This window comes from Podarcis liolepis (genome assembly GCF_965112155.1).
Source record: "Podarcis liolepis genome assembly, chromosome: 5".
Lineage (NCBI taxonomy): Eukaryota > Metazoa > Chordata > Lepidosauria > Squamata > Lacertidae > Podarcis > Podarcis liolepis.
In genome coordinates this window covers 97,444,557-97,471,550 of record NC_139556.1, presented here as the reverse complement: position 1 = coordinate 97,471,550, position 26,994 = coordinate 97,444,557, and the positions used below count along the sequence as shown (strand labels likewise).

Genomic DNA, 26,994 nt, shown 5'->3' with positions numbered 1-26,994 from the left:
AGGGATGGTCTGTATCTGGTGTTCAGCAGCAAACTCCTTGCTCATAAAATTGCAGGAGCTGCCTGAGTCCAATAGCGCCTTTATTTTTAGGGGGTGCCCATTCTGCAGCTCTAGCGACACTTCAATCACTAGAGCAGGTCGAGGAGCTTCTGGCACGGGCACTTTCACTGCTCTTTGGCCTGGCTGCAGTGCCCCAATTGTGGCAACCAGGCGTTGGCTTTTACCTGCTCCGCTCCCCCTTCTTCTCCCCCCTCAACAGCTCCCACCATCCCTTGCCATTCCTTCCTCTGGGGGCAGACTCTGGCAAAGTGGCCTGGCTGTTGGCAGAGATAGCATTTCCGGGGGCCCTTTCCCTCCTTCTTAGCTCCCTCGCTGTTTTTTGAAAATGCGCGCGCGCGCGCTGTTCCGATTTCCATCGGCTCTGCCGGCGGGAAAGCTGGCTCAGGAATGTCTGGAATGCGGAACTCCTTCCAACGTTCCCCTCTCCCTTCCCGCCTCTCCAAGGCTCTTGCCTCCTGCCGCGCTCCTATGGTCAGCGCAGATTTGGTCAGCTGATCCATAGACTCCGCCCTGGGGCTCCGTGCCAGCTCGTCTTTCACCCCCGAAGAAAGACCTTCTTCAAATAGCATTTGAACGGGTGCCGCCGATAAATCCCAACTCAGTCTGTGAATCAGCATGGTAAACTCAGTCCAATATTCACGGACAGATCGACTTCCCTGCTTACAAGCCATTAGCTGTCTGCGCACCACCCCTTCCTCAATATCGCTGGAAAACATGATATCCATTGCACGAAAGAACTTCATTGTGTCCTTTAGTATGTCATTGTGCGTTGCCATTAGGGGTCGAACCCAGTCTCTAGCCCCTTTCTCAAGATGCCCAATTACAAAAGCAACTCGCGATTCCTCATCAGGGAACTCATCGAACTGCACATTAAGGGCATATTGCATCTCTGTCCTAAAAGCATGGTAGTCCTTGGGGTCCCCCCCAAATTTCTGCACCAATCCTGGTACCTTTCTGGGGAATTGCGTGGCTCTCCCCTTCTTGTCTGCATCCTGAGCCCTTCTCTCCTCCAACCTCGCCGTCTGCAGGGCCAGTTGAACCTCCAACGCTCGGTATCTATCTTCCAAGCTTGGACCAGCTCCAGCCCCTGCTCCTCCGGTTCCGGTTGGTTCGCTCATGATGCCTTCTCTTGCACAGGCAGCGTACAAAGACTGTCGGACTGCTGTGAGGGTTTGATTAGCTGCTTGTGCGTGAAAACGTGCTCCCTCAGAGTTTGTGCGACCCCACAAACCTCCGTGTGTGACGGAGCTCCTCAGACATGTCTGCTCTAGTCACTAGTAGAGTCCGACAGTGGCTGTCTGCGGAAGCGTTTCCAGCAAAGAAGTTCCTTAACGGAAACGCGTCTCCTGGACTCACGGCGTGACAGTTTCCTGCGAGGTGTGGGTCTCCCTATGGGAGACTCCGATACCTCCCCACTGTTCTCGCTGGAAGCCTCCCTGAGCCCTCCCTCCTGCTCGCATTCCCTCAGAGACCCACTCCTCCCCCTGCTGGTCCCTGCTTCAGCAGTTGAGTCTCTTTCATCCTGCCTGAGTCCCTCCACCACCTGATGCTCTGATGGCAGTTCCCTGACAAGAAGCATCGGGATATGTCCTCCCTTTGTAACACATAAATCATGGCTACATTCTTGCCAAAGTCCTGCCGCATCAGGCCACTTTTCCCTTCCCTCTATTTAACTTAAGGACTTGGTTTTTACCCTTCCAAAAGGTCTGTTCCGCAGCTTAGTTCAGGCTGGAACAACCTTTTACTGTCCTTATCAGACGGCTATAAATCAAGCCTTCTTCTGCCGGCCTTAATTGCCTGGCAAGAACTTCAAAGGCTCCTTGCCTTCTTCTGTGAATGAGCCTCTGGCTTTGGCACAAAACAGTCCGGCCTGCCTTTACTTTCATTTTCAAGCACAGGCTTTACTCACAGTCTGTCTCCTCACAGCTTTTTTCCCTTCTGTCTCTGAAGGTGCTTGCCTCACACTGCCAGTTCCAGGAGATTCCAACCGAGATAAAAACAGCCCCTGGTTCTTCTTCTGCTGGCACTGGGTCTGTGGCCCCGATCCGTGGGCCCATAACCGTTGTCAGGACAGCAATACCATGACTGCAATCCTGGAGCAGGAATTCTAACAGGGCCTGGTGTGAGCGGAAGGGCAGAAAGGATTGCCCAGGGCTGGAAACCAGGGTAAGAGGGTCTAGCTCCTAAGTGAGAACTGGGAGGACTCACTTTTCTGTGTGCAGAATAAGGGTGAAGATTTACTCTTGATAGAGGACTTTGTAATATCCTTTTCTTCTTTTCTTTCTTTACTTCCTTTCCTCATCTTTTTTCTATTTTCCCTTTTAGTTTAGTATGATTTTTATTGTGACTTACGTATAAAATTTCAATAAAACTTGATTTTAAAAAATGAAAGGAAAACGTTGGTCAACTGCCCAAATCAGCAATGCAGAAAGGGGTTAAGACCATGGAGTAACCTGTCCTACCATGTTTACTTCAGAGCTATTGTTCTCCCTCAGGCCAACTGAGAAGCTCACTGGATAGAGAGGTCTGATGTAGTTACTCCAAGCTCAGACCACATGGTTCTTACAAGACACTCTCATGCTCCTATACCAATTATTTAGCTTTTACCACTGTTTGTAACTAAGCCAAGTTTTACTACCTGTGTGATGCTTTCTGACACTTCAGGTGATTTACAAGAATTGCATACTTTAGAAGAAGAAGAGTTTGGATTTGATATCCCGCTTTATCACTACCCAAAGGAGTCTCAAAGTGGCTAACATTCTCCTTTCCCTTCCTTCCCCACAACAAACACTCTGTGAGGTGAGTGGGGCTGAGAGACTTCAAAGAAGTGTGACCAGAAAGGTGACAATCCACACAGAGAGAGAGAGATAATCATACAGTTGGAAGGGATCCCAAGGGTCTTCGAGCTCTATGCCCTGCAATGAAGGGATCTTTTGCCCAACGTGGCACTCGAACCCATGACCCTGAGGTTAAGAGTCTCCTGCTCTACCGACTGAACCATCTCGTACTTTGGTCTGCTTTGTTGTGTGAAGTATTATTGAGTACTCAAAAAGAACTGGGTACTGTCAGAAATTATCTAGGTAAATGTTTTATCTGTGTTAGCAACAGTTCTTTTCTTTTGAAGAGTTGGAAGTATGTCTACAATAGTGTTGTGCAATTCATTTTTAACAGGCATTTTGTAAGCTTTCTGTTAGAGTTGCTTTTTAGCCCAACGTTTTTGTCACACCTCTCATAAGCATGCTTCAAACCATTGGCATGGAAGATATTGTGAAAGTATAATGTAAAGTTATCACTGAGGAACAAATCAGTATGGTATTTTTGTATGCTTCATTTAGACCTATCTGTGTATTGTTTTAAGACTTAATTACATAAAAAAACTGTCAACTTCCATCATAATGTCATTTTCTTTGACGAAACCTTTTATTAAGAAATAATAAATTAAATATTGTATTTTCTGTGAAAGAATTCAATACAAGGTGAAGTGTGTGAGGAATTGAACGGGGGGGGCATGGAGGAGAGGAGAAAGAAGAGCTAATTTGTCTGTGGCTAGGGTGGGTAATCTGGACAGTTCTGTCAGGGGCACAAGATCACCTAGCTATGGCTCTGGCCCCAAGCCACCAACCCAGAGATCCCCTTAACTTGCCACTGCCTTGCCCCATTCTGCTGACCAGCACTGCCACTCCAGCCAGAAAGACGCTGCTACTGCTCCGGCCCACTCCCTCCTGTGCTGCTGCTGATGTCATTTTCTGGAAGCAGACAGATAAGCACATCTACAGATCACAACATAGCTTGGTCTTCTGCATTTACCTGCACCAAATGGCAGATATTCTTCTCTCTTCACAAATTGTCCATCCTTGTCCAAGAAATGATTTGGGTTGAACTCTGCAGGTGTCTCCCATCGTGTTGGATCAAGAAGAACAGAGCGTAGATCAGGAACAATAACAGTCCCCTGCAAGTGATTTGAAACAAGTGATTTGGAATGCATTCAGATCAACACATTTCTGGATTGTCCCACACTATCCCAAGACTAATCATTGCAGAGACCTGTGTGATTGATTTTTTTTTGGGGGTGGTGGTTTTATATTCTTTGCATTTCTGGATTGTCAACACATTTCTGGATTGTCCCACACTATCCCAAGACTAATCATTGCAGAGACCTGTGTGATTTATTATTTTGGGGGGGGGGGGTTGGGGTTGGTTTTGTATTCTTCACCTTAACAAAATTTCTGTACAGGCAGGAACACAAGAGGGCTTTCCGCCACCTCTTTTCAAATGAAAGCTCACAACCCAGGTGAGACCTCTGGATACTTCAGGCTCCTCCCCTGCCACAATTGCCCCATGGAATGGCACTTGCTGATGGTGAAACATGTCTGCAGATGGAGCTCCTGCTCTTGCCCTTCAGATTTTTGACTAGACAGGAAGTTCCTGTATGCCTGGCAGCATCTCTCAATATGCAACCTTCTGCTGCTCTTTGCTCTTGGGCTACAGGAGTGCAGCTGTATCACACTGTTATACCTTGGGAATGAGAAAACCATGCAGCTTCAAATCCTTTGTACATTGCCTAGGGAACCCCAAAAAACTGACATATTTAAAGCGCAGTATTTCATGAATCACAGCATTGGTGTAGGGCAGTTTCTTCTTGTCTTGATAGCAGATTGAGTGAGCAGAACCTATGACATCTTCTATTTCCTTGTGCATTTTATCTGAAGAGAATGATGGAAACAGAAGTTTTATTGTGAATACTGCATTTTATTTCAGATGGACATTTAATTCCCTTGAACATATTCCATAAATCTCTGTGAATGAGTCCCAGTTTCTTGCATTTTTAGGTCACCTGGTCCTCCAAAGAGCTCGTCTGTGTACGTGGTTCTTTCCCACTCTAGATTCCAGGTGTGAAAAGGCTGAAAGTGAAGCTCATCGCATTTGTTTCTGGTTACCAGAGCTGGCTGGATTTGTTTTTGTTTTTTTATACAATTTTTTTATTGGTTTTTCACAATTTATATAAACACAAACAATACACAATACAAACATACAAACACAAAAACAAACATGTATAATTTTGAATCCTTTTTTTCTTAAAACTTACTTTGCCGACTTCCCCATACCTCCCCTTTCTGCATCCCAATTCCCAAATTTGTTTCAGCAAATCCTCCCCCTTGATTTTATCTATTTTTTCCTTATTCTTTTCTTTTACTTAATCTTTTACACTTGTAGTCCCCTATTTTCTATAACCACAACATTTTAGCACTCATTAATTTTACAATATTTCTTAAGATAAATTTTAAATTTCATCCAATCTTCTTCCGCCGTCTCTTTCCCCTGGTCTCGGATTCTGACAGTCATTTCAGCCAGTCCCATGTAATCTATCACCTTCGTCTGCCATTCTTCCAGAGTGGGTAGGTCTTGTGTCTTCCAATACTTTGCGATGAGTATTCTTGCTGCTGTTGTAGCATACATAAAAAAAGTTCTGTCCTTCTTTGACACCAATTGGCCGACAATGCCCAAGAGAAAGGCTTCTGGTTTCTTAGGGAAAGTACATTTAAGTACCTTTTTCATTTCATTATATATCATTTCCCAGAAGACCTTAATCTTTGGGCACGTCCACCAAAGGTGAAAGAATGTACCTTCAGTTTCTTTACATTTCCAACACTTATTATCAGACAAATGGTAGATTTTTGCTAGCTTGACTGGGGTCTTGTACCACCTATATATCATTTTCATAATATTCTCTCTTAAGGCATTACATGCCGTAAATTTTATACCGGTGGTCCACAACTGTTCCCAGTCAGCAAACATAATGTTATGGCCAATGTCTTGTGCCCATTTTATCATAGCTGATTTCACTGTTTCATCTTGTGTATTCCATTTCAGCAACAAGTTGTACATTCTTGACAGATTCTTAGTATTGGGTTCTAGCAGTTCTGTTTCTAATTTTGATTTCTCCACCTGGAAGCCAATTTTCCTGTCCTGTTTGTAAACCTCCATTATTTGATAATAATGGAGCCAATCTCGTACTTTAACCTTCAATTTCTCATAACTCTGTAATTTCAGCTTATCTCCCTCTTGTTCCAAAATTTCCCAATATTTTGGCCATTTGGCCTCCATGTTAAGCTTTTTCACGGCTTTTGCCTACATTGGCGACAACCACCTTGGGGTTTTATTTTCCAACAAATCTTTATATCTAATCCAGACGTTATATAATGCTTTCCTAACAATATGATTTTTTAAAGCTTTATGAGCTTTCACCTTGTCATACCATATATATGCATGCCATCCGAAAACATTGTTAAAACCTTCCAAATCCAAGATATCTGTATTCTCAAGAAGTAGCTAGCCAGTCTTTCATCCAGCAAAAAGCTGCTGATTCATAGTACAGTTTTAAGTCCGGCAGGGCAAATCCCCCTCTTTCCCTTGCATCAGTTAAAATCTTAAATTTTAGGACTTCCGGGTTGGCGCGAACAGCTAATGGCGGATTCCCTCCGAGCTCCGGAGGGAATCGGCTTTGCTGGGGACGGGTCTTGCCGCGACGGCGACACGGAGACCCTCAAAAACCGCAGGCACAGATGCCTGCGGACTTGGTGACTCGGTGGGCACCTTAAGTGCCCCCGACCCACGAAGAGCCTTATTAAAGGCTTCGGAGAGGGTACGGAGAGCAGCGTGGTGCTGGGAGTAGACCGCTACCCCAGCGGAGTGAAGCCGTGTGCCATGGCTGAAGAGCGCTGACTTTTTTCCTTAAATTCGGACCCGAAAAGAAACAACCCGTGAGTAGATTGGAATTTGGACTTTACAATATCCATCTGTGAATTTGATACGACCGGGGGATGTGTCAAAGGGAAGTCCGCACCCCCCCTCCTGCAGACGATTTAAAGCAATAGCAGGAGAACTAAGTTGGAGAGCCTACCCTTTTGGGGTGAGTTAAAAAAGACATTAACTTTCACGATTTGTTAAAGGAAATTTTGAGCTGGAGTGTAAGAGTGGAATTTCAGAAACTTTTCTCTTGTTGTGTGCAACCCCCCCCCCCTCCCGGGCCCGGGAGCGTCCTGTTTCTGAGCCTGCTGAAGAGGAAAGGAGTTTGACAGCTGTCAAAGCTGTCAAATGGGCAATTTAAAGTTAAAAAGCTTGTTATTTAAGATCCCCCTGGACTAAATGTGATACAATTGAATTAAAGTGGTTGGAAACAAAGAAACAAATAACGAGGCAAAGGACTGTTGGGAAAAGATTACTAAGTAACCAGATTCCCTCTAGGGGGAATTCTGAGACATTACAATGGCTGCGGATGGAAATTTACTACCTGAGATAGAAAGAATGTTTTACCTTGTGGGAATTTTACAAGAGCAGAGCCTGGCTATGAACAAACAATTTACGACCTTGACTTCTGGAATAAGCAGCTCTGCTGAATGTATTGAGGATTTGAATGAGAAAAAATCTGCAGCTGAACTGGAAGAGATATCTCAAGAACTGAAGGAGACTAAACAAGGAAAGGAGAAAGTACAGATGGAAACTACCAACCAGAAGCCTACACAAGTGGATTATAAACAAGAAGACCTTTGGATTACATGGATTACAAATCTGCAAAAGATGCGAAAGATGAAGGAGAAGGCCCCTGGAGTACTTGGAATTCAGGAACTTAAAAGAAAGAAGAAATATGATTGGGGCCTCCATTCTGAATATGAAGGATTGATGGAACTTTTGCAGCAGTTGTCTTTAAGTTTTCTTGTGGGAAGAAAACCTGGTCTGACTGGGGCAGAACTCCTTCGAGATCTGAAGACCAACATAAAGGATTACCAACAAAACCGGCGGAGAGGGACTGAAAGAGACTTGAAGGCCTTGGATGTGAGGAATCCAGGCTAAGAACTGTTATTATGGAAATGTACTTGGGAAGGGACGGAAACCGGGGATGGGAGGGGGAAAAAACAGAACTTCAAAAACACTCATGACTTTTGGGTTTAGTCAATATGATTTAGGTTTAATAAAAAATGGGAAATCGATGGAAGGGAATTTGAGTCCAACTTAGGAAAGAACTTAATTTTTCATAAAAGAGGTAATATTAATATGGTAAGGAGGAAAAATAATAACTTGCTGACATAATTATGGGAATTGGGATGTATGAAGGGGTGGGGTGGGGGAAGTCAAGGACCAAAGTTAAGAAAGTAAGATTTCTGAAATTATACATGTTTTTGTCTTTGTCTTTTACGTGTGTGTTTTGTCTTTATAAAATGTGAAAAACCAATAATTTTTTTTTAAAAAAAAATAAAATCTTAAATTTTATTCTGGGTTTTTTGCCCTGCCAGACAAACTTTGAAATATCTTTCTGCCACCTCTTGAAGCAATCCATCTTATCCACAATTTGCAATGTTTGGAATAAAAACAACATTCTAGGCAAAACATTCAACTTAATAACAGCAATTCAGCCTAACAAGGAAAGCTTCAAATTTGACCATATTTCTAGGTCTTTTTTTGCTTCTGTCCAGCATTTCTCATAATTATCTTTAAATAGATTCACATTCTTAGATGTCATATTAATCCCCAAATATTTCACCTTCTTAACCACAGTTAATCCTGTTTCATTCTGGAACCTCTCCCTTTCAGTAATTGTTAAGTTTTTCTCCAATACCTTAGTTTTTTGTTTGTTCAACTTGAATCCTGCAACTTGACCAAATTCTTGAATTAATTCTAAAACCCTTTTCGTACTAGTGTCTGGCTCTTGTAAAGTAAGTACCAAGTTATCTGCGAAGGCCCTCAATTTGTACTGTTTAGCTCCGACCTGTACCCCTTTAACCAGCTGGTCCCTTCTCATCATATTTGGCAAAACCTCCAGGACTGATATAAAAAGTAATGGGGAAATTGGGCACCCCTGTCGTGTCCCTTTTTCTATTTTAAATTCTTCTGTAACCACATTATTTACAATTAGCTTTGCCTTTTGTTCAGCATATATTGCACCCATACCATTCTAAAATCCTTGGCCTACCCCCATCCCATGTAGATTCTTCTTCATAAAACTCCAAGAAATGTTGTCAAAAGCTTTCTCCGCATCCACAAATATCAATACTGCTTTAGTGTTTATGTTCACTTCTAATAATTCCAAAATGTCTATTATATTCCTCACATTGTCTGACAAATGTCTTCCTGGGAGAAAGCCTGCTTGGTCCTTATGAATCTCTTCCATCAATACTTTTTTCAATCTTTTTGCCAAAATGTCTGCAAAAATTTTGTAATCCACATTGAGTAATGATATAGGGCGGTAGTTCTCAAGCTGAGTCTTTTCAGTCTCTGTTTTCGGTATGAGTGTAATATAAGCTTCTTTCCACGATTCTGGTGCCTTTTTCCCCTCTAGAATTTCATTACAGACTTCCTTCAGAGGTTGTAATAACCACTCCTTCAAAGCTTTGTAATATCTGGAAGTCAACCCATCTGGTCCTGGAGATTTGCCCAATTGCATGTTTTGAATGGCACCTTCTATCTCTTGTTTGGTTATTTTCTGGTTCAGATCTAATTTACTTTGATGAGAATTTTTTTGTAGTCCATATTTCTTCAAAAACTCATCTATGTCCCCTTCTTTCTGCGGCCCTTGTGAATATAATTTTTTGAAATAGTTCTGGAAGAAGTTTCTAATCTCATTTGGCTTATAAATATTCTTTCCTTCAACCTCTAGGTTTGTAACCATATTTAATTTCTGTCTTTTCTTCAATTGCCAAGCCAGAAGTTTACCACATTTATCTGCAGATTCAAATGTCCTTTGTCTCATTTGTTTGATCTTCCATTCTATTTCTTGATTCATCAATTCCATGTATTGTGTCTGATATAACTTAATTTCTCTCAAAATCTCTTGGGACTTTGGTTTAGATCTCAATTTCTTTTCTCCTTCTTTTATCTTTTCCAAAATCTTGTCCTTTTTCTCATTTTGGCTTCTCTTCTTTATTGTATTTTGTTGTATTAAAAATCCTCGCATAACAGCTTTACTTGCGTCCCAAATTACTCTTTTTTCAACATCTTTTTAAAATTTATTTCGACATAGTCTCTCAAAGTTTTTTGGGCCTTTTTGTAGACCTCTTCATCTCTAAATAAGGTGTCATTCATCCTCCATCTGAAGGAGCCAGCTGTTGTTAACTTCATCTCCATCTTTACAGCATTGTGCTCGGAGCAGGTTTTTGGGCAGATTTCCACTTTCTTTATCTTTGGAGCCATCCCACTAGTAACCCATATTTGGTCAATTCTAGTCCATGTCATCATAGCTTCAGAAAAGAAAGTTCCCTCTCTTTCGAGAGGGTTCTTTGTTCTCCAGATGTCAATCAAGTCCATATTTTCAGTCATTTCAAAGAAAGTCTTTGGTAGTCTCCCATCTTTGGAGACTACCTGTCTTTGTGCTTTGTCCATATTTGTAGATACTACTCCGTTCATGTCCCCCCATCAAAATTAAATTGTAATCCAAGTAATCCAGTAAGGTCTCATGCAACTTCTTAAAGAATTCAGATTTCCCCTCGTTCGGTGCATAAATTCCCACGATCAAAATTTTTTCTCCTTGTACTTGAATTTCAATTGCCAAAAATCTTCCTTCTTCATCTTTAAACATCAATTTCGGTAATTATTTTTCTTTTGCATAAATCACAACTCCTCTTTTCTTGACTTTATCAGATGAAATAAATTCTTGTCCTAATCTTTTGTTGATAAGTAATTTTCTGTGTAACCTCGTCACATGTGTTTCTTGTAAACAAATCAAGTCCAATTGTTCCTTTTTCAATATATGAAACACATTTTTCCTCTTTCGAGGAAGGTTCAAACCGTTACAATTCCAGCTTAGAAGTTGCAGAGCCATCTTGCCATTATTTACTTTCCCCTCCTACTGCTCCGAGTAGTTGTTCGTCGTCCGTCGGTGATTTCAGTCCAAATGATAAATTTAGAATGTCTGTTATTTCCTTTACTGCTGGGGTTGGTTCCACTTCAACCACTTCTTTCAGAAGATCTTCCTCGTTATCTCATAGAAATTGATCTTTGTCACTCACTGATTTTATTCTTGTTTTCCTTCCCTTATATTTGAAAGATAGGCCTTGAGGAAATTCCCACCTGAAGGGTATTCTGTTCTTTCTCAGTAGATCAACCAGGTCTTTGTAGTAAGTTCTTGCATCCAAAATATGCTTAGGTATATCCTTAAAGATCTCCACAAAGGAATTTTCAATTTCCAAAGTTCTTTGAAAATGCAGATTCAATATTTTCTCTCTTTCTTCTTTGGATCTTAAAGTTATCAAGCAGTCCCTTGGCTTCTTTCTGTTTTGTCTTCTGCCCAATCTAAAAGCAGCCACTATCTTAAATTCTTCCTTCTCTAGCTCCTGTTGCCAAAAGTCAAAAAATTCTTTTGTAAGGAAGTCCGCCAAATTATCTTTCTCACTTTCAGGCACCGCTCTTATTCTCAAATTTCTCTCTTTTCTTTGCAATTCAAGCATAGACAAAGCCAACTCATGATCTTCTAACTTTTTGTAGACTGGTTTTATCTTTTCCTGGATAGCGTCTGCAGTAGCCTTAGCTTCTTCTGCAATCTTTCGAGTTATGGCTGAATCTTCCAGGAGTTTTTCTATAGTCTGTGTGTTTGAGTTCACCTTCTTCCCCAGTTCATTAATACTTTGCGTGTTCAAATCAAGCTTTGCTGAGACCTCTGCCAGTTGTTTACTAGATTCCACACCTTGTTTTGTCAGGAATTCCAAAGACTCATTTATCTTGCAAAGAGCTTGTGCCACAGGATCAGATGACATAATTTTTGCTTTTGTCTGTCCAGCTGCAACTGTTACTGTGCCTGAAACCGAAGCCCTTCACTGGTGTGAAGTGCTAGTCATGTATTGTTTACCAGATCTAGTAGTTCTGTCATAAGCCATAACACTCTCACATCCAGACAAGGTCGTTCCCACACTTGTAGATTGTTTTCAAGTGGAGGTTTCCAGTGCTGTAGTCCAGTTTGCAACTGTTTCAACAGAATCCTCTAGGGGGAGAGATCTCCAGGACTTTGCAACAAACTGTCTCTTTAAAAAAGTCCCCAACATCTCCAAAAGAATTTACTATAATAGTTTCCAAATTTGTTTCACTTAACAGTCCAGAAATTCTGTATCTTTCAAAAAGTCGAATTAAATGTCAAACCAAGAAAATTTCTTTTAACAAAGTGACAGTTCTCTATTCAGCTTCCCTATCCAGGCAGTCCGTTCCCAGGATTTTAAGACAGCGGATAAAATTTTCCAATAGTTCCTTTTCATACAGGTGTCAAAAGTCCACCTTCCTCCCCCTCTGCTCCTGCATACAAGAGGGGGGTTTCAATTCTAATGTCGAGTTTACTCATTTCCAAATAGTCTTCTTCAAATTACAGCTTTGCACTTTCTTTGCTTTAAACTTTCTGCAGTCCGGAAAGGCAGACTTCCTTATTTTATGCCTTTCCCGTTTCCGGCCAAATCATCTTTAAATTAGTTGTAAATCCAATAGATCTTTAAATCCTACTCACGGGTAGTTGTTTTCAATCCCAATTTTAGGAAGGAATCATCGCTCTCCGACAATGGCGACGCGGCTTCGCTCCACGGGCTTGGGTGAGGACTCACAGCACTGCGCCACACACCCGCTGCTGTTCCGGAGCCTTTAAAAAGGCTCCTTCGGGGTTTTGGGGGAGCGCAAAGGTGCCCACCGAGTCTCCTTGCTCACAGGCTTCCGCGCCTGTGATTTTTGAGGGTCCCCGCTTCGCCGTAGCGGTCAGACCCGAACTCGCAGAGCAGACTCCCTCCGGAGCTTGGAGGGAAATCCGCCATAAATCGCTGGCGCTGACCGGAAGTCGCAGAGCTGGCTGGATTTGCTGAAGGGCTGAGATCAAAGGCTTCCTGTGTGTGTGTGTGTGTGTGAGTGTGTGTGTGTGTTCTAAATCCCCTGCTCTCAATGTTTCCTACTTAGTTTCATTAATCCTCATTTCCTCTTTGGCTAGCATCACTCATATAAAGGTAAAGGTAAAGGACCCCTGGACGGTTAAGTCCAATCAAAGGAGACTATGCGGTGTGGTGCTCATTACACTTTCAGGCCTAGGGAGTTGGTGTTTATCCACAGACAGCATTCGGGGTCATGTGGCCAGCATGACTAAACCACCTCTGGCACAACTGGATAGCATGATGAGTGCCAGAGCACACAGAAATGCTGATTACCTTCCCACCGCAGCACTACCTGTTTACTTACACTGGCATGCTTTCAAACTATTACTTTGGCAGAAGCTGGGACAGAGCAACGGGAGCTCACCTGTCATGCAGATTCGAACTGCCAACCTTAGTTTCACAATGGAGGCCCATCCACTGCACCAACCCTCTCCTATCCCAATTCCATTACACATTCAGACCCTCCATCTCTACCTGTCCCAGTAAGCATAGACTGGAAATGTCCTGTGGGAAGAGGGCATTGTGGGCATTTTTCATTTTTGCTTCTGAAATTTATATTTTACAGAAACTATGTAGGAAAATATTGGTGAGGGAAACTGATCTTTCCAGACATGAAAGTCATGAAAGTCAATAAAATTGCCTTCCGTAATTTCCATCATAAACTCACATTTAACTCTTTCCAATATGAAACCTTTAAAGAATTATGGTCCACCCTAGTGATCAAGAGAAGCCCTGGCTCTCCTCTCTCACCTTGGACATCTGGATGACTTGTCAGGAGGAGAAGTGCCCATTTCAGAGAAGCCGTGGTTGTCTCTGACCCTGCTATGAAGAGCTCAGAAATACACCGAGCCAAGTTTTCTTCATCATAGGTGGACTCCGGGTCATTCTTGCTCTGGTGTTGAAAATGGGGGAAGTGACAAGTCATTTACACACATTACAGCTTGTCCTTCAGCACTTACTTTATTTTATTCCCCCCACTTATTACCATACCACCCACACATGCTTCATGAGGGGTGGGGGTGTCCTCTTACACTGCCTGAGTTGGGAAGCTGTTGCCACCATTGCCGTACTGTTGCTGCCACCTGCCTTACCTAGGTTGCACAGCAGTGCCCACAAAGTGGCAACAACAAAAGGGAGTGTGCTGGTCCCGGGAGGAAGGTTACCGTTATCGTAGTCCAAGTTCAGTCCTGAGTCACTAGCCTGGAAACAGTTCACAAGGAGCAAGGCGAGGTCCGAAGTAGGAGGCCGGGCGGGAACAGGAACGCTGGAAGGTCAGAAGCAGGAAGCCGGGCGGGGAACAGGAACACTGGAGGGTCAGGTCTGGGTCCGGGTAGGAGCAGGTACTCAACAACAACGTTGCTTCCGCAACCTGGGACCAGGCTGACTGGCCTTTATCTTCTCTGAGGCCAGGGGCGGTCCCGGCCCCCAGGAGACCCGCCTCTCCTGGCCTTAAGGCGAGCACTCCTCCTGGGAGAAACCAGTTCCCTTCGCCTCTCTGCCCTGAGCCTCTGCAGTTCAGGAGAGGCTGAAGGGTTACTGGGCCCAGGGGGAGACTCACCTGTAGGCACTGAGTCCTCAACCACCTCTGGAGCCAGAATGGATTCACCTGGTGCCTGCTGCTGAGGATCCGGCACAGGTGTAGGTGCCTCAGAATCAAGGCCCTGCCCCAGTTCAGCCAGCCCTGGAGGCGGGGACTCCTGTGCAGGCTGGGATTCCTCCGGTTCATCCTCTGAATCAGAATCCCAGGCCATCACACCATCCCCTATCCCAGGCCCCCCCCCTCAATTGAGGGTCTGGGGTACGCCACATGGAAATCTCGGAGGCCGGCAGGCGCGTGGACGTTGGCTGCTGGTTCCCAGGAACGGTCCTCCGGTCCATACCCCTTCCAGTCTATGAGATACTGCAGCTTTCCCCTGCGGTATCGGGAGTCCAGAATGCGTTCCACCTCGTACTCAGGCTCCCCCTGAACCAAAACTGGCTGCGGTCGGGGACAGTTTGGGTGGAACTCGTCGGGTGGGGCCACCGGACTCAGAAGGGACCTGTGGAAGACCGGGTGAACCTTCAGGGTTGCGGGCAACCGGAGACGGAATGCCACAGGTGAGACTTGGTCCACGATAGGAAACGGGCTGGTGAAACGGGCGTCCAGCTTCCGCGAAGGTTGAGAGGGGTGGAGGTGACGAGTGGAGAGCCATACCAGGTCAACGACGTGGAGTTCCGGCCCCACATAATGGTGGCGGTCGGCCTGGGCCTTGTACGCCTCCTTGGCCTGGCGCAGTTGCTCCATCAATAGCTGTTGCTGGGACTGGAGCTCCTGAAGCCACTCCATCACCGCAGGGACCGCGGATGCCGGTAGCACATCTGGAAACAGCCATGGATGATAACCGTAACTGGCCTGGAACAGGGTCTGCTGGGTGGACGCATTCACCGCGTTGTTGTAGCCGAACTCTGCCAATGCTAGGTGGCCGACCCAGTCATCCTGCTGGTAGCTGCAGTAACACCGGAGGTACTGTTCCAGCACTGCGTTCGCCCATTCCGTCTGGCCATCGGTCTGTGGGTGGTAGGCTGATGAGAGACAGACCTCTGTCCCGAGGGTCTGGTGCAATGCTCGCCAGAACCGGGATGTGAACTGAACGCCCCGGTCGGACACCACATGCTCAGGTAGGCCATGCAGGCGGAAGACATGCTGAAGGTACAGCTGAGTGGTTTCCTTAGCTGTGGGTACGGATGGGCAGGGGGCACAGTGCACCATCTTAGTGAAATGGTTGGAGAAAACTAGAAGACAGGTATAGCCACGAGACGGGGGTAAGTCCACTACAAAGTCCAGCGAAACCGTGTGTCAAGGACGTGGAGGGACTGGCAATGGCTGAGGTAGGCCGGGGGGTCGCTCGGTAGGGCCCTTGGCCCGCCGGCAGACATCACAACCAGCAACGTAGCGAGCCACGTCAGTCTTCAGGCGGGGCCACCCAAACTCACGGCTTACCAGATGGGTGGTCCGATACCGCCCAAAGTGTCCCGCTGCTGGGGCATCATGGGTCATCCCAAGAACCTCAGCCCGCAGTGGCCCTGGCGGGATATACAGGTGACCGTGGTGCAGCAGAAGGCCCTGTTGCAAGACCAGCCCCGGATACTGAGGGCATGATCCTTCGGCCAGTTCCTGGCGACGTTCCTGGGCCCAAGCGTCAACCCGCTGCTGTTCCCGCACCCGAGCCTGCAGTGGCTCAGCCGCCTGGGTGGCCAGGAATGCAGCCGGTGGTAGGATTGTGGTGGGTACTGCTTGCTGTACTGTGTCTGCGTTGTCTTCAGGTTTCCGGGACAGGGCATCCGCCTTCTGGTTTTGGGAGCTAGGGATGTAGCGGATCCGGAACTGGAACCGGGAAAAGAACAACGCCCACCAGATCTGCCTTTGGTTCAGCTTGGGGGTGGTCTGGAGGTACTCCAGGTTCCGGTGGTCGGTTCTCACCTCCACCGGGTGTCGTGCCCCCTCAAGATTTTGGCGCCAGACTTCAAAGGCCACCTTGATGGTCAGTAGTTCCCGCTCCCACACGGTATAGTTACGCTCCGCTGGAAGGAGCTGGCGGGAATAGAAGGCGCAGGGTAAGAGTGGTGCATCGGGTCCATACTGCTGAGACAAGACGGCACCGAGAGCCATACTGGAGGCGTCGGTCTCTACCACAAAGGGTCGAGAGGGATCAGGATGCTGCAAGATCGGCGCTCTCTGGAAACAGGCTTTCAACCCCTGAAATGCCTCCTCTGCCTCCTCGTCCCAGGAAAACGGCGTCTTGGGGCACAGTAGCTGGGTCAACGGGGTGGTGCGATGAGCATAATCTGCAATGAAGGTCCAGTAATAGTTGGTGAACCCCAGGAATCGCTGTAGGTCCTTGCGGTTCCGAGGTGCCGCCCTTTCCCGAACCGCTGCCACCTTCCCAGGATCCATCTGCACCCCATCTGGAGAGAGTCGATGACCCAGGAAGTCCACTGACCGCTGATGGAACTCGCACTTGCTGAGCTTCGCATACAGGCCGTGCTCCCGCAAGCGCTGCAGCACGGTCTGGACATGACCCTCATGGAGAGCCGGGTCACGGGAGAAAACCAGAATGTCATCCAAGTACACCACCACGTACTTATCTAGCAAGTCCTGTAACACGTGGTTGATGTACCGTTGGAACACAGCAGGCGCGTTGCACAATCCGAAGGGCATAACCAGGTATTCGAACTGCCCGTACCGGGTCCCGAATGCTGTCTTCCACTCATCCCCGGCTCAAATCCGAATCAAATTGTAGGCCCCCCGGAGGTCTAGCTTGGTGAACACCTGCGCCCCTTGCACCCGCTCCAGCAACTCCGAAATAAGGGGCTAAGGGGTACCGGTCTGGGATGGTAATTTTGTTCAGGGCCCGGTAATCATGGCAAAGGTGAAGCTCTCCACATTTCTTCTTAATGAAGAGCACTGGCGCAGCGGTGGGCGAGGTCGAAGGCCTAATGAAACCACGCTCCAGGTTCTTGTGCAGGAAGTCCTGCAAAGCTTCGCGCTCTGGCTCTGTTAGAGAGTATAAGCGACTCACCGGCAGGGGCGCTCCGGGCTGGAGGTCTATGCCGCAGTCAAAAGACCGATGCGGCGGCAGCTGGTCTGCCCCCCGTTCCTTGAACATGTCTTGGTAGTCTTGGTACTCGGCGGGGAGCAGGGATGCAGCCTCCTCAGTGGGTGCGGCTGCTAGCATCTCGGACTGAGCATGGGGACACGGGTCTGGGAAGTGCACAGTCCGATTGATCCAGTCAATCTGAACATTGTGAGCCTCCAGCCAGTCCATCCCGAGCACCAGGGGGAACCGGGGCATGGAGGCAATGTCCAAAGTTCGCACCTCCCGGTGCTGCTGGAGACACAGGACCAAGGCCTGGGTCTCCTGAGTGATGGCACCCGAACGCAGGAGCCGTACGTCAATTGCCTCCACCTGTACCGGTTCTGGCTTGCTCTGCAGTGGCACCCCATGATGAGCAGCAAAGACAACGTCCATATAGGAGCGGGTTGCCCCTGAATCCACCAGAGCATGGGTAAGAATCCAGGGCCCACCTGGAGGGTAGAGACGCACCGGAACCATGAGGTGTCGCAAATCCACTGGTGAGGGCCCCTCTTGCATGGTTTGGGACCCCAGGTTGCTAGGGCCTTCGGCTACCAAGGTTGGTGGTTTCCCTGCGACTGGCATCTTCTTGGGACAAGATCAGGCGTAATGTCCACTCCCACCGCAGTAAAGACACAGGTTCCCCTCCCGACGCCGCGTCTTCTCCGAGGGGGAGAGGCGAGGTCACGCAGCCCCGAGCTGCGTTGGCTCGTCCGGCAACTCAGCTGTGGGTGTGGACCTGCTGGGAAGGACTGGAGCCAGGAGCTGGGGGTGCTGGCGGTCCCGGGTCTGGCGACAGTCCTCCAACCGATCGTCTATCTGCAGACTCCGCTGAATAAGGGCGTCCAGCGTGGTGGGACGATCCATCATGGCTAACTGGTCCAGTATCTCATACGACAGTCCCTCAAGATACTGGTCCCGAAGTGCAGAGTCATTCCAAGACAAGTCTTGCGCCAACAGCCGAAATTCCATGGTGTAGGCAGTCACAGTGGACTTGCCCTGTTTCAAACGCCTAATTGCCCGGTTGGCTTGACTCTCCTTCTGGGGTTTGCCGAATGCGGCCTCCAAATGGTTGCAAAACCCCATATAGTCTGTCAGCAAGGGGGAGTCTTGCCTGAGCAGCGGCAATGCCCACTTGGCCGCCCGGTCCTTTAACAAACTGATCAAAAAGTGCACCTTGGTGCGGTAGTCAGGGAAGATCCGGGCTCACCCCTGAATATACAACTTGGCCTGGGCGAGGAACATGGGAAAGCTGGCCGGGGCCCCATCAAATTTCTCTGGCAAGGCCACTGGGTACTTGTCTGGAGCTGGGGCGTCGGCCACAGGAGTCGGTAGGGTGTCCAACCGCTGCTGAAGTGCCGTAACCGCATTGCTGAGCTGCTGCACGGTGTGAGTCAAGGCCTGGTTCTCCTGGGCCAATGCCATCAACGCAGCTGCCTGGTCAGCCATGGCTTCTGGCTTTTCCCGAACGCACCCCAACGAAGGGGGAGTGCGGGTGAGGCGGAAGCAAACTGTGCTGGTCCCGGGAGGAAGGTTACCGTTATCATAGTCCAAGTTCAGTCCTGAGTCACTAGCCTGGAAACAGTTCACAAGGAGCGAGGTGAGGTCCGAAGCAGGAGGCTGGGCGGGAACAGGAACGCTGGAAGGTCAGAAGCAGGAAGCCGGGCGGGGAACAGGAACACTGGAGGGTCAGGTCTGGGTCCAGGTAGGAGCAGGTACTCAACAACAACGTTGCTTCCGCAACCTGGGACCAGGCTGACTGGCCTTTATCTTCTCTGAGGCCAGGGGCGGTCCCGGCCCCCAGGAGACCCGCCTCTCCTGGCCTTAAGGCGAGCACTCCTCCTGGGAGAAACCAGTTCCCTTCGCCTCTCTGCCCTGAGCCTCTGCAGTTCAGGAGAGGCTGAAGGGTTACTGGGCCCAGGGGGAGACTCACCTGTAGGCACTGAGTCCTCAACCACCTCTGGAGCCAGAATGGATTCACCTGGTGCCTGCTGCTGAGGATCTGGCACAGGTGTAGGTGCCTCAGAATCAAGGCGCTGCCCCAGTTCAGCCAGCCCTGGAGGCAGGGACTCCTGTGCAGGCTGGGATTCCTCCGGTTCATCCTCTGAATCGGAATCCCAGGCCATCACAGGGAGCTTGGTAAGATATTGAAAGATTTTGGTGAAATCTTGCCAGAAGCTGCCCCCTTTGCTTCTCCACTAGCAGCTGGCTAGGCAGCACATCCCCAGAGATGCCTCCTGTTGGCATTCCACTGCCCAAGGCAGCTCACACAGCCTGCCTCGTGGGTGGACCAGCCCTCCGCTTCATAGCTGGTTATGATAAGAAACCCACACACTCTCAGGACCTGTGAGTTGGCATAATAACCCAATACTGGCATGAAGAGAGGGATCCAACGGAAACTCTGGCAGCAGATATTCAAAATGTGTGCTACATATTTCACTGCCTAATGGTCACCACAATATAATAGTCGAGCTCCTTTTTTTCAAATCAGTCCCAAAGCATTCACCACATAATGGTCACAGGGCATTTTAAGCGTGCATGAGAATGCCTTGCCCCAGTTTGGACTACCTATTATCCTTCCTGTGCCTGTTCACACATATTCTGTGCATCCTAATCACACCAAAAACAGTTAGTAACAAGTAATAAGCATTATAAACATAATTATGTTTCTTCATAAAGACTGTTTCCTCAATTAAGGGTCGTTCCTTGGTTTTTGACCAAATAATCGTTGCACCCCCCTTTTTAAAAAAGAATAATTGGCATAAAACTGTGACAATTATGTGATGAAATATGGTACTTACTGCTAAACATATTTAACCATTCGTTTGTCATTATGATAAACATTGTTCACAGAAAGAAAGATGAATATATATTTGTCCTTTCTAGTATATTCGTTTCTCATTATGATAAACATTGTTGAAGCAATAGAATAATAAGCAATAGAAACATAATTGTGTTTGCTATGTCCTCGCATAAGGGTCGTGCCTTTGTTTTTCACCAAATAATTGTTGCATAATTGGCATAAAAAGATAACAATTTTGTTGAAATATGGCAGCATACGGAAACATCACCGCTGCAGACACACCGATTGTTGACATCAAATGATGCACCTATCTGTGGGAAAGAAGAATTTCCCAGGACGTTCACAGGCTGGATAAGTCTCTGTGAAGAGTGTAATCTGAAACCTTCCATTTGCACATGTTCAGGAAGTTTGTTAGACTTGCTAGAAGACCTGAACTGAAAGGACATGTTTTTCTCTAGTGCTGTAATGTCAGAAATAAACATAATGTAAATAGATTTCTGACTTATATTCTTTCCCCTGCGAAAGCAGAAGGGAGGGGTTGTGCATTTTACCCACTCTTGGGAAAATGTCGCCTCTCAAAATCTCCCTGGTCTGTCTGGATATCAGCCAGAGGAGGTTATCGGTAAGCAAGCTCCGAGGACAGTGAGAGGGGCCAGCCTCTATGGAGGGGGCTTGCAAACCAACACTTACCACTAAACATATTTAACCATTTGTTTGTCATTATGATAAACATTGTTCACAGAGGGAAAGATGAATATATATTTGTCCTTTCTAGTATATGAAGATAGATGAGACAGGGATTTGAAGTCATACTCTAGTTTATGAGCATTTTGTTTAGGATTTTCTATTTTTTCAGTCCACATTTGAATGTCAAATGAACATCAATCCAAAGAAATTTATGTACAGAGGGAATGCTCCATAGGCAAGACCCCTTAACACACTTAGGTTTCCACTTCTTTCCACTCACATTTTTAACAATGCTAATGGATGGATGTCAACCCACTTTAGCAACCAAATTGACTTTGAGAAATATTTGGGGGGAACTCAATGCCATTTTCAACTGAGATTCAGGGAAAAAGATGCTGGTTTCCAGGCAAGAGATTAGTATTCACTTATAACAGGGAATATAATGATTCATTGGATGAGCAGTATTCAGCTTCAAAGCAGATACTTACTTTCTCCATCTGAAGCAGATAGAAATCAATGAGATCTTGTGGATCATGCAGAGACTGATTCTCCTTATGCTTCTCTATCTCCTCCTTTGCATATGAAATCATTATCTCTGAGCAGGACAAGGCCTTCTTATGGGGCCCTGGGAGATGTTTCATGAGCCATGGGAGAATTTCATAAAGCTAAAGGAAAGATAGCAGAAATGCTGCCATTACCATGAGGAAGCTTGGTCACACCGTTCGTGCTTTGGATTAGCACTTTAAAAAACATCATCTGCATTATTCTTCAGGGCTAGCATATTAATTTCTCACTAAGATGGAAGGTGTCTATCGCTTTTCTGGAATCTCACAATGATTGGGTTCTGTGAATTATTCCTAGCTGAAAATGTGAAAGGAAACTATCTCTCAAAATATATTCCCAGCTCCCAGGCATCATTCCAAAACTGGGCACAATCACGGGACCCCTCCTGGAACAAGTTAGTGGCCTTTTGTGGTAGGTGGGGGTCGGTGGAGAATAGGGTGCGGGAGGAATTCAAGTAAACTCGCATTTAAAAACAAATTTGCCTAATACACAAATGGAAAGAAAGCCATCATTCAAAATGTACATTTCTCCAGTTTATAATTTTTTTTCTTAAATCCCCCTGTTCACCAGTCAAGTAATACTGATCTTTCATCTCAAAAAATTAAAGCTTGAAGAAGGATGTTTTTCTTCCTTCCTTGTTTGTCTCCTTCCTTGTTTTTTCATTAATGATCAATTACTTACATTTTCTGAATATATAAGGAGCTAGAAAATAAAACTTGGACTAATATAAAACAGTGTTAGAAACTGAAATATGAAAGCTCCAAGCTAAATGGCACCTTAAACCTAGATTATGGGTGCAGCAATTGAATGTTTAATTGTGCCTATTTAATAAAAAGAATACAAAGCTGAAAATGAATGAACCGCAGCTAAAATCTTATATTCATTTTTCACATGGTCTAGTCCTTATCTGAAGACTGCAGAAAACAAAGCCATGCTTCCCCTACCTGACCCCCTAATTTTCTTAAGAGAGTCTCTTTTCCAGTCTTCAGAGAGAGGTTGGAAGTGAGGAGCCAAAATAAAGTCCTCCTTTCCTTCCATTCTGCAGTTTTAATCTAAAATCTTAGGCTTAGTACTGTACCCAGAGCTCAGAAACTGCTCACATTAATGAAATTCCTTGTTCCAAATGCACCTAGAACACTGATATAAAGTTGCCTGTAGCTTCCCAGTCAAGTGGTGTGTACCAAAATGAAAAATGGGTTATACAGAAGGGAGCTGCTTTCCTTAGCAGTAGGGATAGTGCTTGAGTTGCTGGTCTCACTTTCATTTAAAAATTTCCAGCCAAGGTGGTGGCTGCAGGGGCCTCACCCTGGACACCATCATCATTGACACTGCTATGTGGGCAGAGAGTAGACACATTTAGTTTTCCATGATGGTAACAAAACTAAGTAATTCCCTTCTTGAGAAGATTATTTGTTTCCCCTCTCTTCACCTTGGTGGGCTCTTGATGACCTATTCTGAAGGTCATTTTTCCATTTTTAACCAACTTTCTTCCAAAGAGTCTCCTGTGGTGGACAAAGTTTTCTTACTCATGTTTTTTATCTCAGTGATAATCATGAGAAATTGCTCAGGCTGTGAGGTTGTAAGTGGCCTTTGTCTCAGAGCAATTTAAACCTGATCTCACTTCTCCAACCTTCTATCCTCTATCATAATGGATTCCAAAATACTGATTTGTGGTATTAAGCCCCTGATTTGTGGTATTAAGGCTTAGTAGGAATGAAAATGACTACTCATGGGACTTCCAGTTGGTCGCGAAGCCGGGAGCAAGTGGGATTCAGCCCTTGGGGGAGAATCCAGCTTTTCAGAGGGGGGAAAGGGGGTATTGCAAGGGCCCCGCAAGCTCCCAAAAACCTCAGAAGGCAGGTTCCCAGCAAGCTGAGAAGCGGTCTCTCCGCTGCCTGAAACGCTCCCTTTGGGAGCAGAAAGATCGGCAAGATCAAGACGCTGGCGCGGGATGCCATTTTCTACTCTCAAGAAGTGCAGCCTCAAGCTTACCCGGCACAACGATCGATTCTTAAAAAATTAAACATCCGGATTTAATTGGTGAAAAGAAGATAAAAATTAAAAGAATTAGAGTAATTCAGAAGCAGCGGGGTGGAAAAAGGAGGTCAGCCCGGACTGGGATTCAACTTATATGCAGGAAGTTCCTATGGAACAACAAAGCAGTGAATCTTCCTACAGTGGAGCTTTTTAAATTTATATAAACACTTTGCTTAACTTAAGACTATATATAATAATAATAAAAATTGGGTAGAAAACCGTTACCATGGGGGTGGTTTGTCTGTCTGAGGATCTCTGAGACAGCAGGAGGAGAAACTACTTTCGCTTTTGGGAAACTGTGTAATTATAATTAAGAAGCCTCTTTTTTAACTTTTAAGTTTCTATTTGTGTGCCAGACAGCAGCATTTCTGGAGAACTGCTAAGCCTGAACAAAAGAGAGATATATTTTTAATGGTAATTTTCATTTTATCTTATTTTGTTGGAGAAGAGCAGAGAGGAGAAAGAGGATTACTTTACCCACCCCCCACCCCACCCCAGTTTCCTGTCTTCTATTTTTTTACTTTTTGTGACAGTATGAGATTGGATTGTGGGACTGAGAGGATTTTAACTCCTTTTTTGTGGTGACTGACTTGGGTTTTCTTTTATATATATATTATTGATACTCTTCTTCTCTCCTGGTTATTTTTATTTTTTATGGACTGGTTGTTCTGCGAACTGGACTAAGTTATTTTTGTTTAGGTACTCTTTCCTTCCTCTATTTATGTTTGGCAACCCTGTTGCTGTATTTCAGTCGTAAAACTTTACAGTGGATTGGCTAAGCAAGTGGCAGAAGAACTATTTATTGTTTTTCCTGTTTCATCATTTTATTATTTGGATCTAAATTGGATTATAATTTCCCTGCTTTGACACTGTGGTGGATTGGCCAAACAAGTGGCAGAAGAATAAAATTTAGTTAATTTTTTTATTACTTTTTTATTAAAAATTGCATATATCTGTGGATTATAATTTTCTCTCTCATTGTTGTTTACCTGCTACATTGCATTGGCCAAACAAGAGGCGGAAAGGATATAATTGGTGTCCATTCTTAGTATTGGTGGGTGACATCTAGTGGTGAGGAATAAAATAACATCTAAAATAATAGAAGTATAATGAAGAAGACACAGAAAAATGTTGGAGAAGGGGGAACACCATTGGAGAGGAGCGGATCGAAACAAGAAAGTGAATATATAGGAGATATTTTTAGAATGTTTGCAGAAATTAAAAAAAAACATCAAACAAAGTGGGGGGAAAATGGAGACTAGATTGGAATAGATGGATAAAATTTTTGATATGACTGTCAATGAATTGAAAGGTCAGATGAGGGAGATAACTAAAAGAACACAGAGTTTAGAAGAAGGAATGAAGCGAACGAAACAGGAAGTAAGAGATATGAAAAAGGAGGAAGAGAAAGTCAAAGGAGAAGTTTCAGAAATTAATAATACTCAGGAAGAACTGTGGGATGTGATTGCTATGAATGAACTGAGGCAAAGAGAAATGAACTTGAGGTTTAGATCAGTCCCAGGAGTACAAGGAGAAAACATCTTGGAGAAATTAACAACGGAAATTGCATAACGGTTAAGTATGGAAGTGGAGGAGGTTAAGAAGATGATACAGAATGCATTTAGGATTAGAACAAAGACTACTAACGCAAATAAATTTCCAGGAGATTGATTGATTATATTCAAAGATAGAGAGATGAGAAATTTGATTCTGCAGAAAAATAGAGAAAAAAGATTATGCCACTCTGGGTGGCTTCCATAGAAACCAAAAATACACTTGATGGAATATTTACGATCATTTTTAAAGATGTCCCACTTCGGTTGTTGAAAAAATGTGACCAATATAAACCACTGACACAGATGCTAAGGAAAAATGGAATTGAATTTAAATAGGAATTTCCGGATGGAATTTTGTTTTATTACAAAAAAAGAAATTTAAATTTAAAAATGTAGGTGAAACGCACAAATTCCTGAGGATATACAAAGAGTTGGGAAAAGGAGATGAAGCAGCAGCAGCAGGACTAGCAGGTCCGGAAGAGGAAGATAAAGTTAGTATTGAAGGAGTATTGTATTGAAGGGAGGAGGAGAAGTTTAAAGACTTTTATTCTTTCACTTTTAAAGAGAACGTAAAATGGCAATGAAATTATGGACTTGGAATGTTAATGGCATAAATGACAAAAAGAAAAGGAACAAAATTGAACATTCCCTAAAGAAAAAAATTTGGATATTATTTGTTTACAAGAGACACATGTGGCTAGGAAACAGAAGAGTACTGATTAATAAAAAACTGGGAAATGAATTTAGACAAGAGCAAGAAGAGGGGAGTGGTTTTGTATATAAAAAATAAATTTGAAGCTCAGCAAATCTTCAAATATGAAGAAGGCAGGATAATAGCGGTACAAGTCAGGTGGCGATTGTCAGGTGGCAAGGTGAGAAACTGATAACATCAAAGAATATAGACCTTTTTCAGAATGGAATAAAAAAGATCTGGAAGGATGAAATTATCATTTGGGGGAAGGATTTCTGCTATTAAAATGAATGTGTTACCAAAGATGTTATTTTTGTTTCAATCAATTCCAATAATCAAGGGGGCAGCAATTTTAAAGAGTGGCAAAAGGCAGGGGAAGAAACCAAGAATTCAATATAAGTTGTTAAGAGATGTTAAAGAAAGAGGGGGTTTCGCCCTGCCAGACTTGAAACTGTACTATGAAGCATCTTGCCTCTGTTGGTTAAAGGAATTGATGTTGTTAGAAAATACAGATTTGTTGGATTTGGAAGGTTATGATAATAGATTTGGTTGGCACACGTATTTGTGGTATAATAAGACAAAAGTCCATAAAGGATTTGGAAACCATATATTCTGAAGATCTCTTTTCGAAATATGGGATAGGTATAAAAACCTATTAGAACGTAAAACACCGCAGTGGTTGTCTCCATTAGAAGCAATGAGTGTGAAAAAGATAAATATGAGTATAAATCGGGTTACATATGAAAAATTAATACAAAAGGAAGTAAATGGAAAATGAAACTTTATGAAGAGGTTAAAGGGTATGTGAATGATTGGCTGCACTACCACCAAGTTAATGAAATGTTTAAACAGGATTTTAGGGGGAAAGTATTTGATGATAATAAATCAAAATTTGAAATAGAGGTATTGAAAAATAAGTATAAAAATTTGTCTAAAACCTATAAATTGCTGCTTGAATGGCACTTGAAAGATGAGGAGGTAAAGTTGGTTATGATACGTTGGGCCAAAGACTTTGAATATAATATATAATTGAAAGATTGGGAAAAACTATGGAAATTTACTGCATGCAATGCTTTAAAAGAAAATGTGATGAAAA

The 26,994-nt window shown here is 44.7% G+C and overlaps 1 protein-coding gene across 1 annotated transcript in view; it reads right to left on the bottom strand.

Moving 5' to 3' along the window:
• The window catches only part of LOC310707288 (cytochrome P450 2J5-like), a 49,415-nt gene that overhangs the window by 7,398 nt on the left and 15,023 nt on the right, over positions 1 to 26,994 (bottom strand). Inside the window, exons 5-8 of the mRNA XM_083504300.1 lie at positions 21,539 to 21,715; positions 13,698 to 13,839; positions 4,576 to 4,763; positions 3,868 to 4,009 (exon numbers count right to left, since the gene is read on the bottom strand). Of these exons, the coding sequence (XP_083360426.1) occupies positions 3,868 to 4,009; positions 4,576 to 4,763; positions 13,698 to 13,839; positions 21,539 to 21,715 (649 nt within the window). The remainder of the gene's footprint in view (positions 1 to 3,867; positions 4,010 to 4,575; positions 4,764 to 13,697; positions 13,840 to 21,538; positions 21,716 to 26,994) is intronic.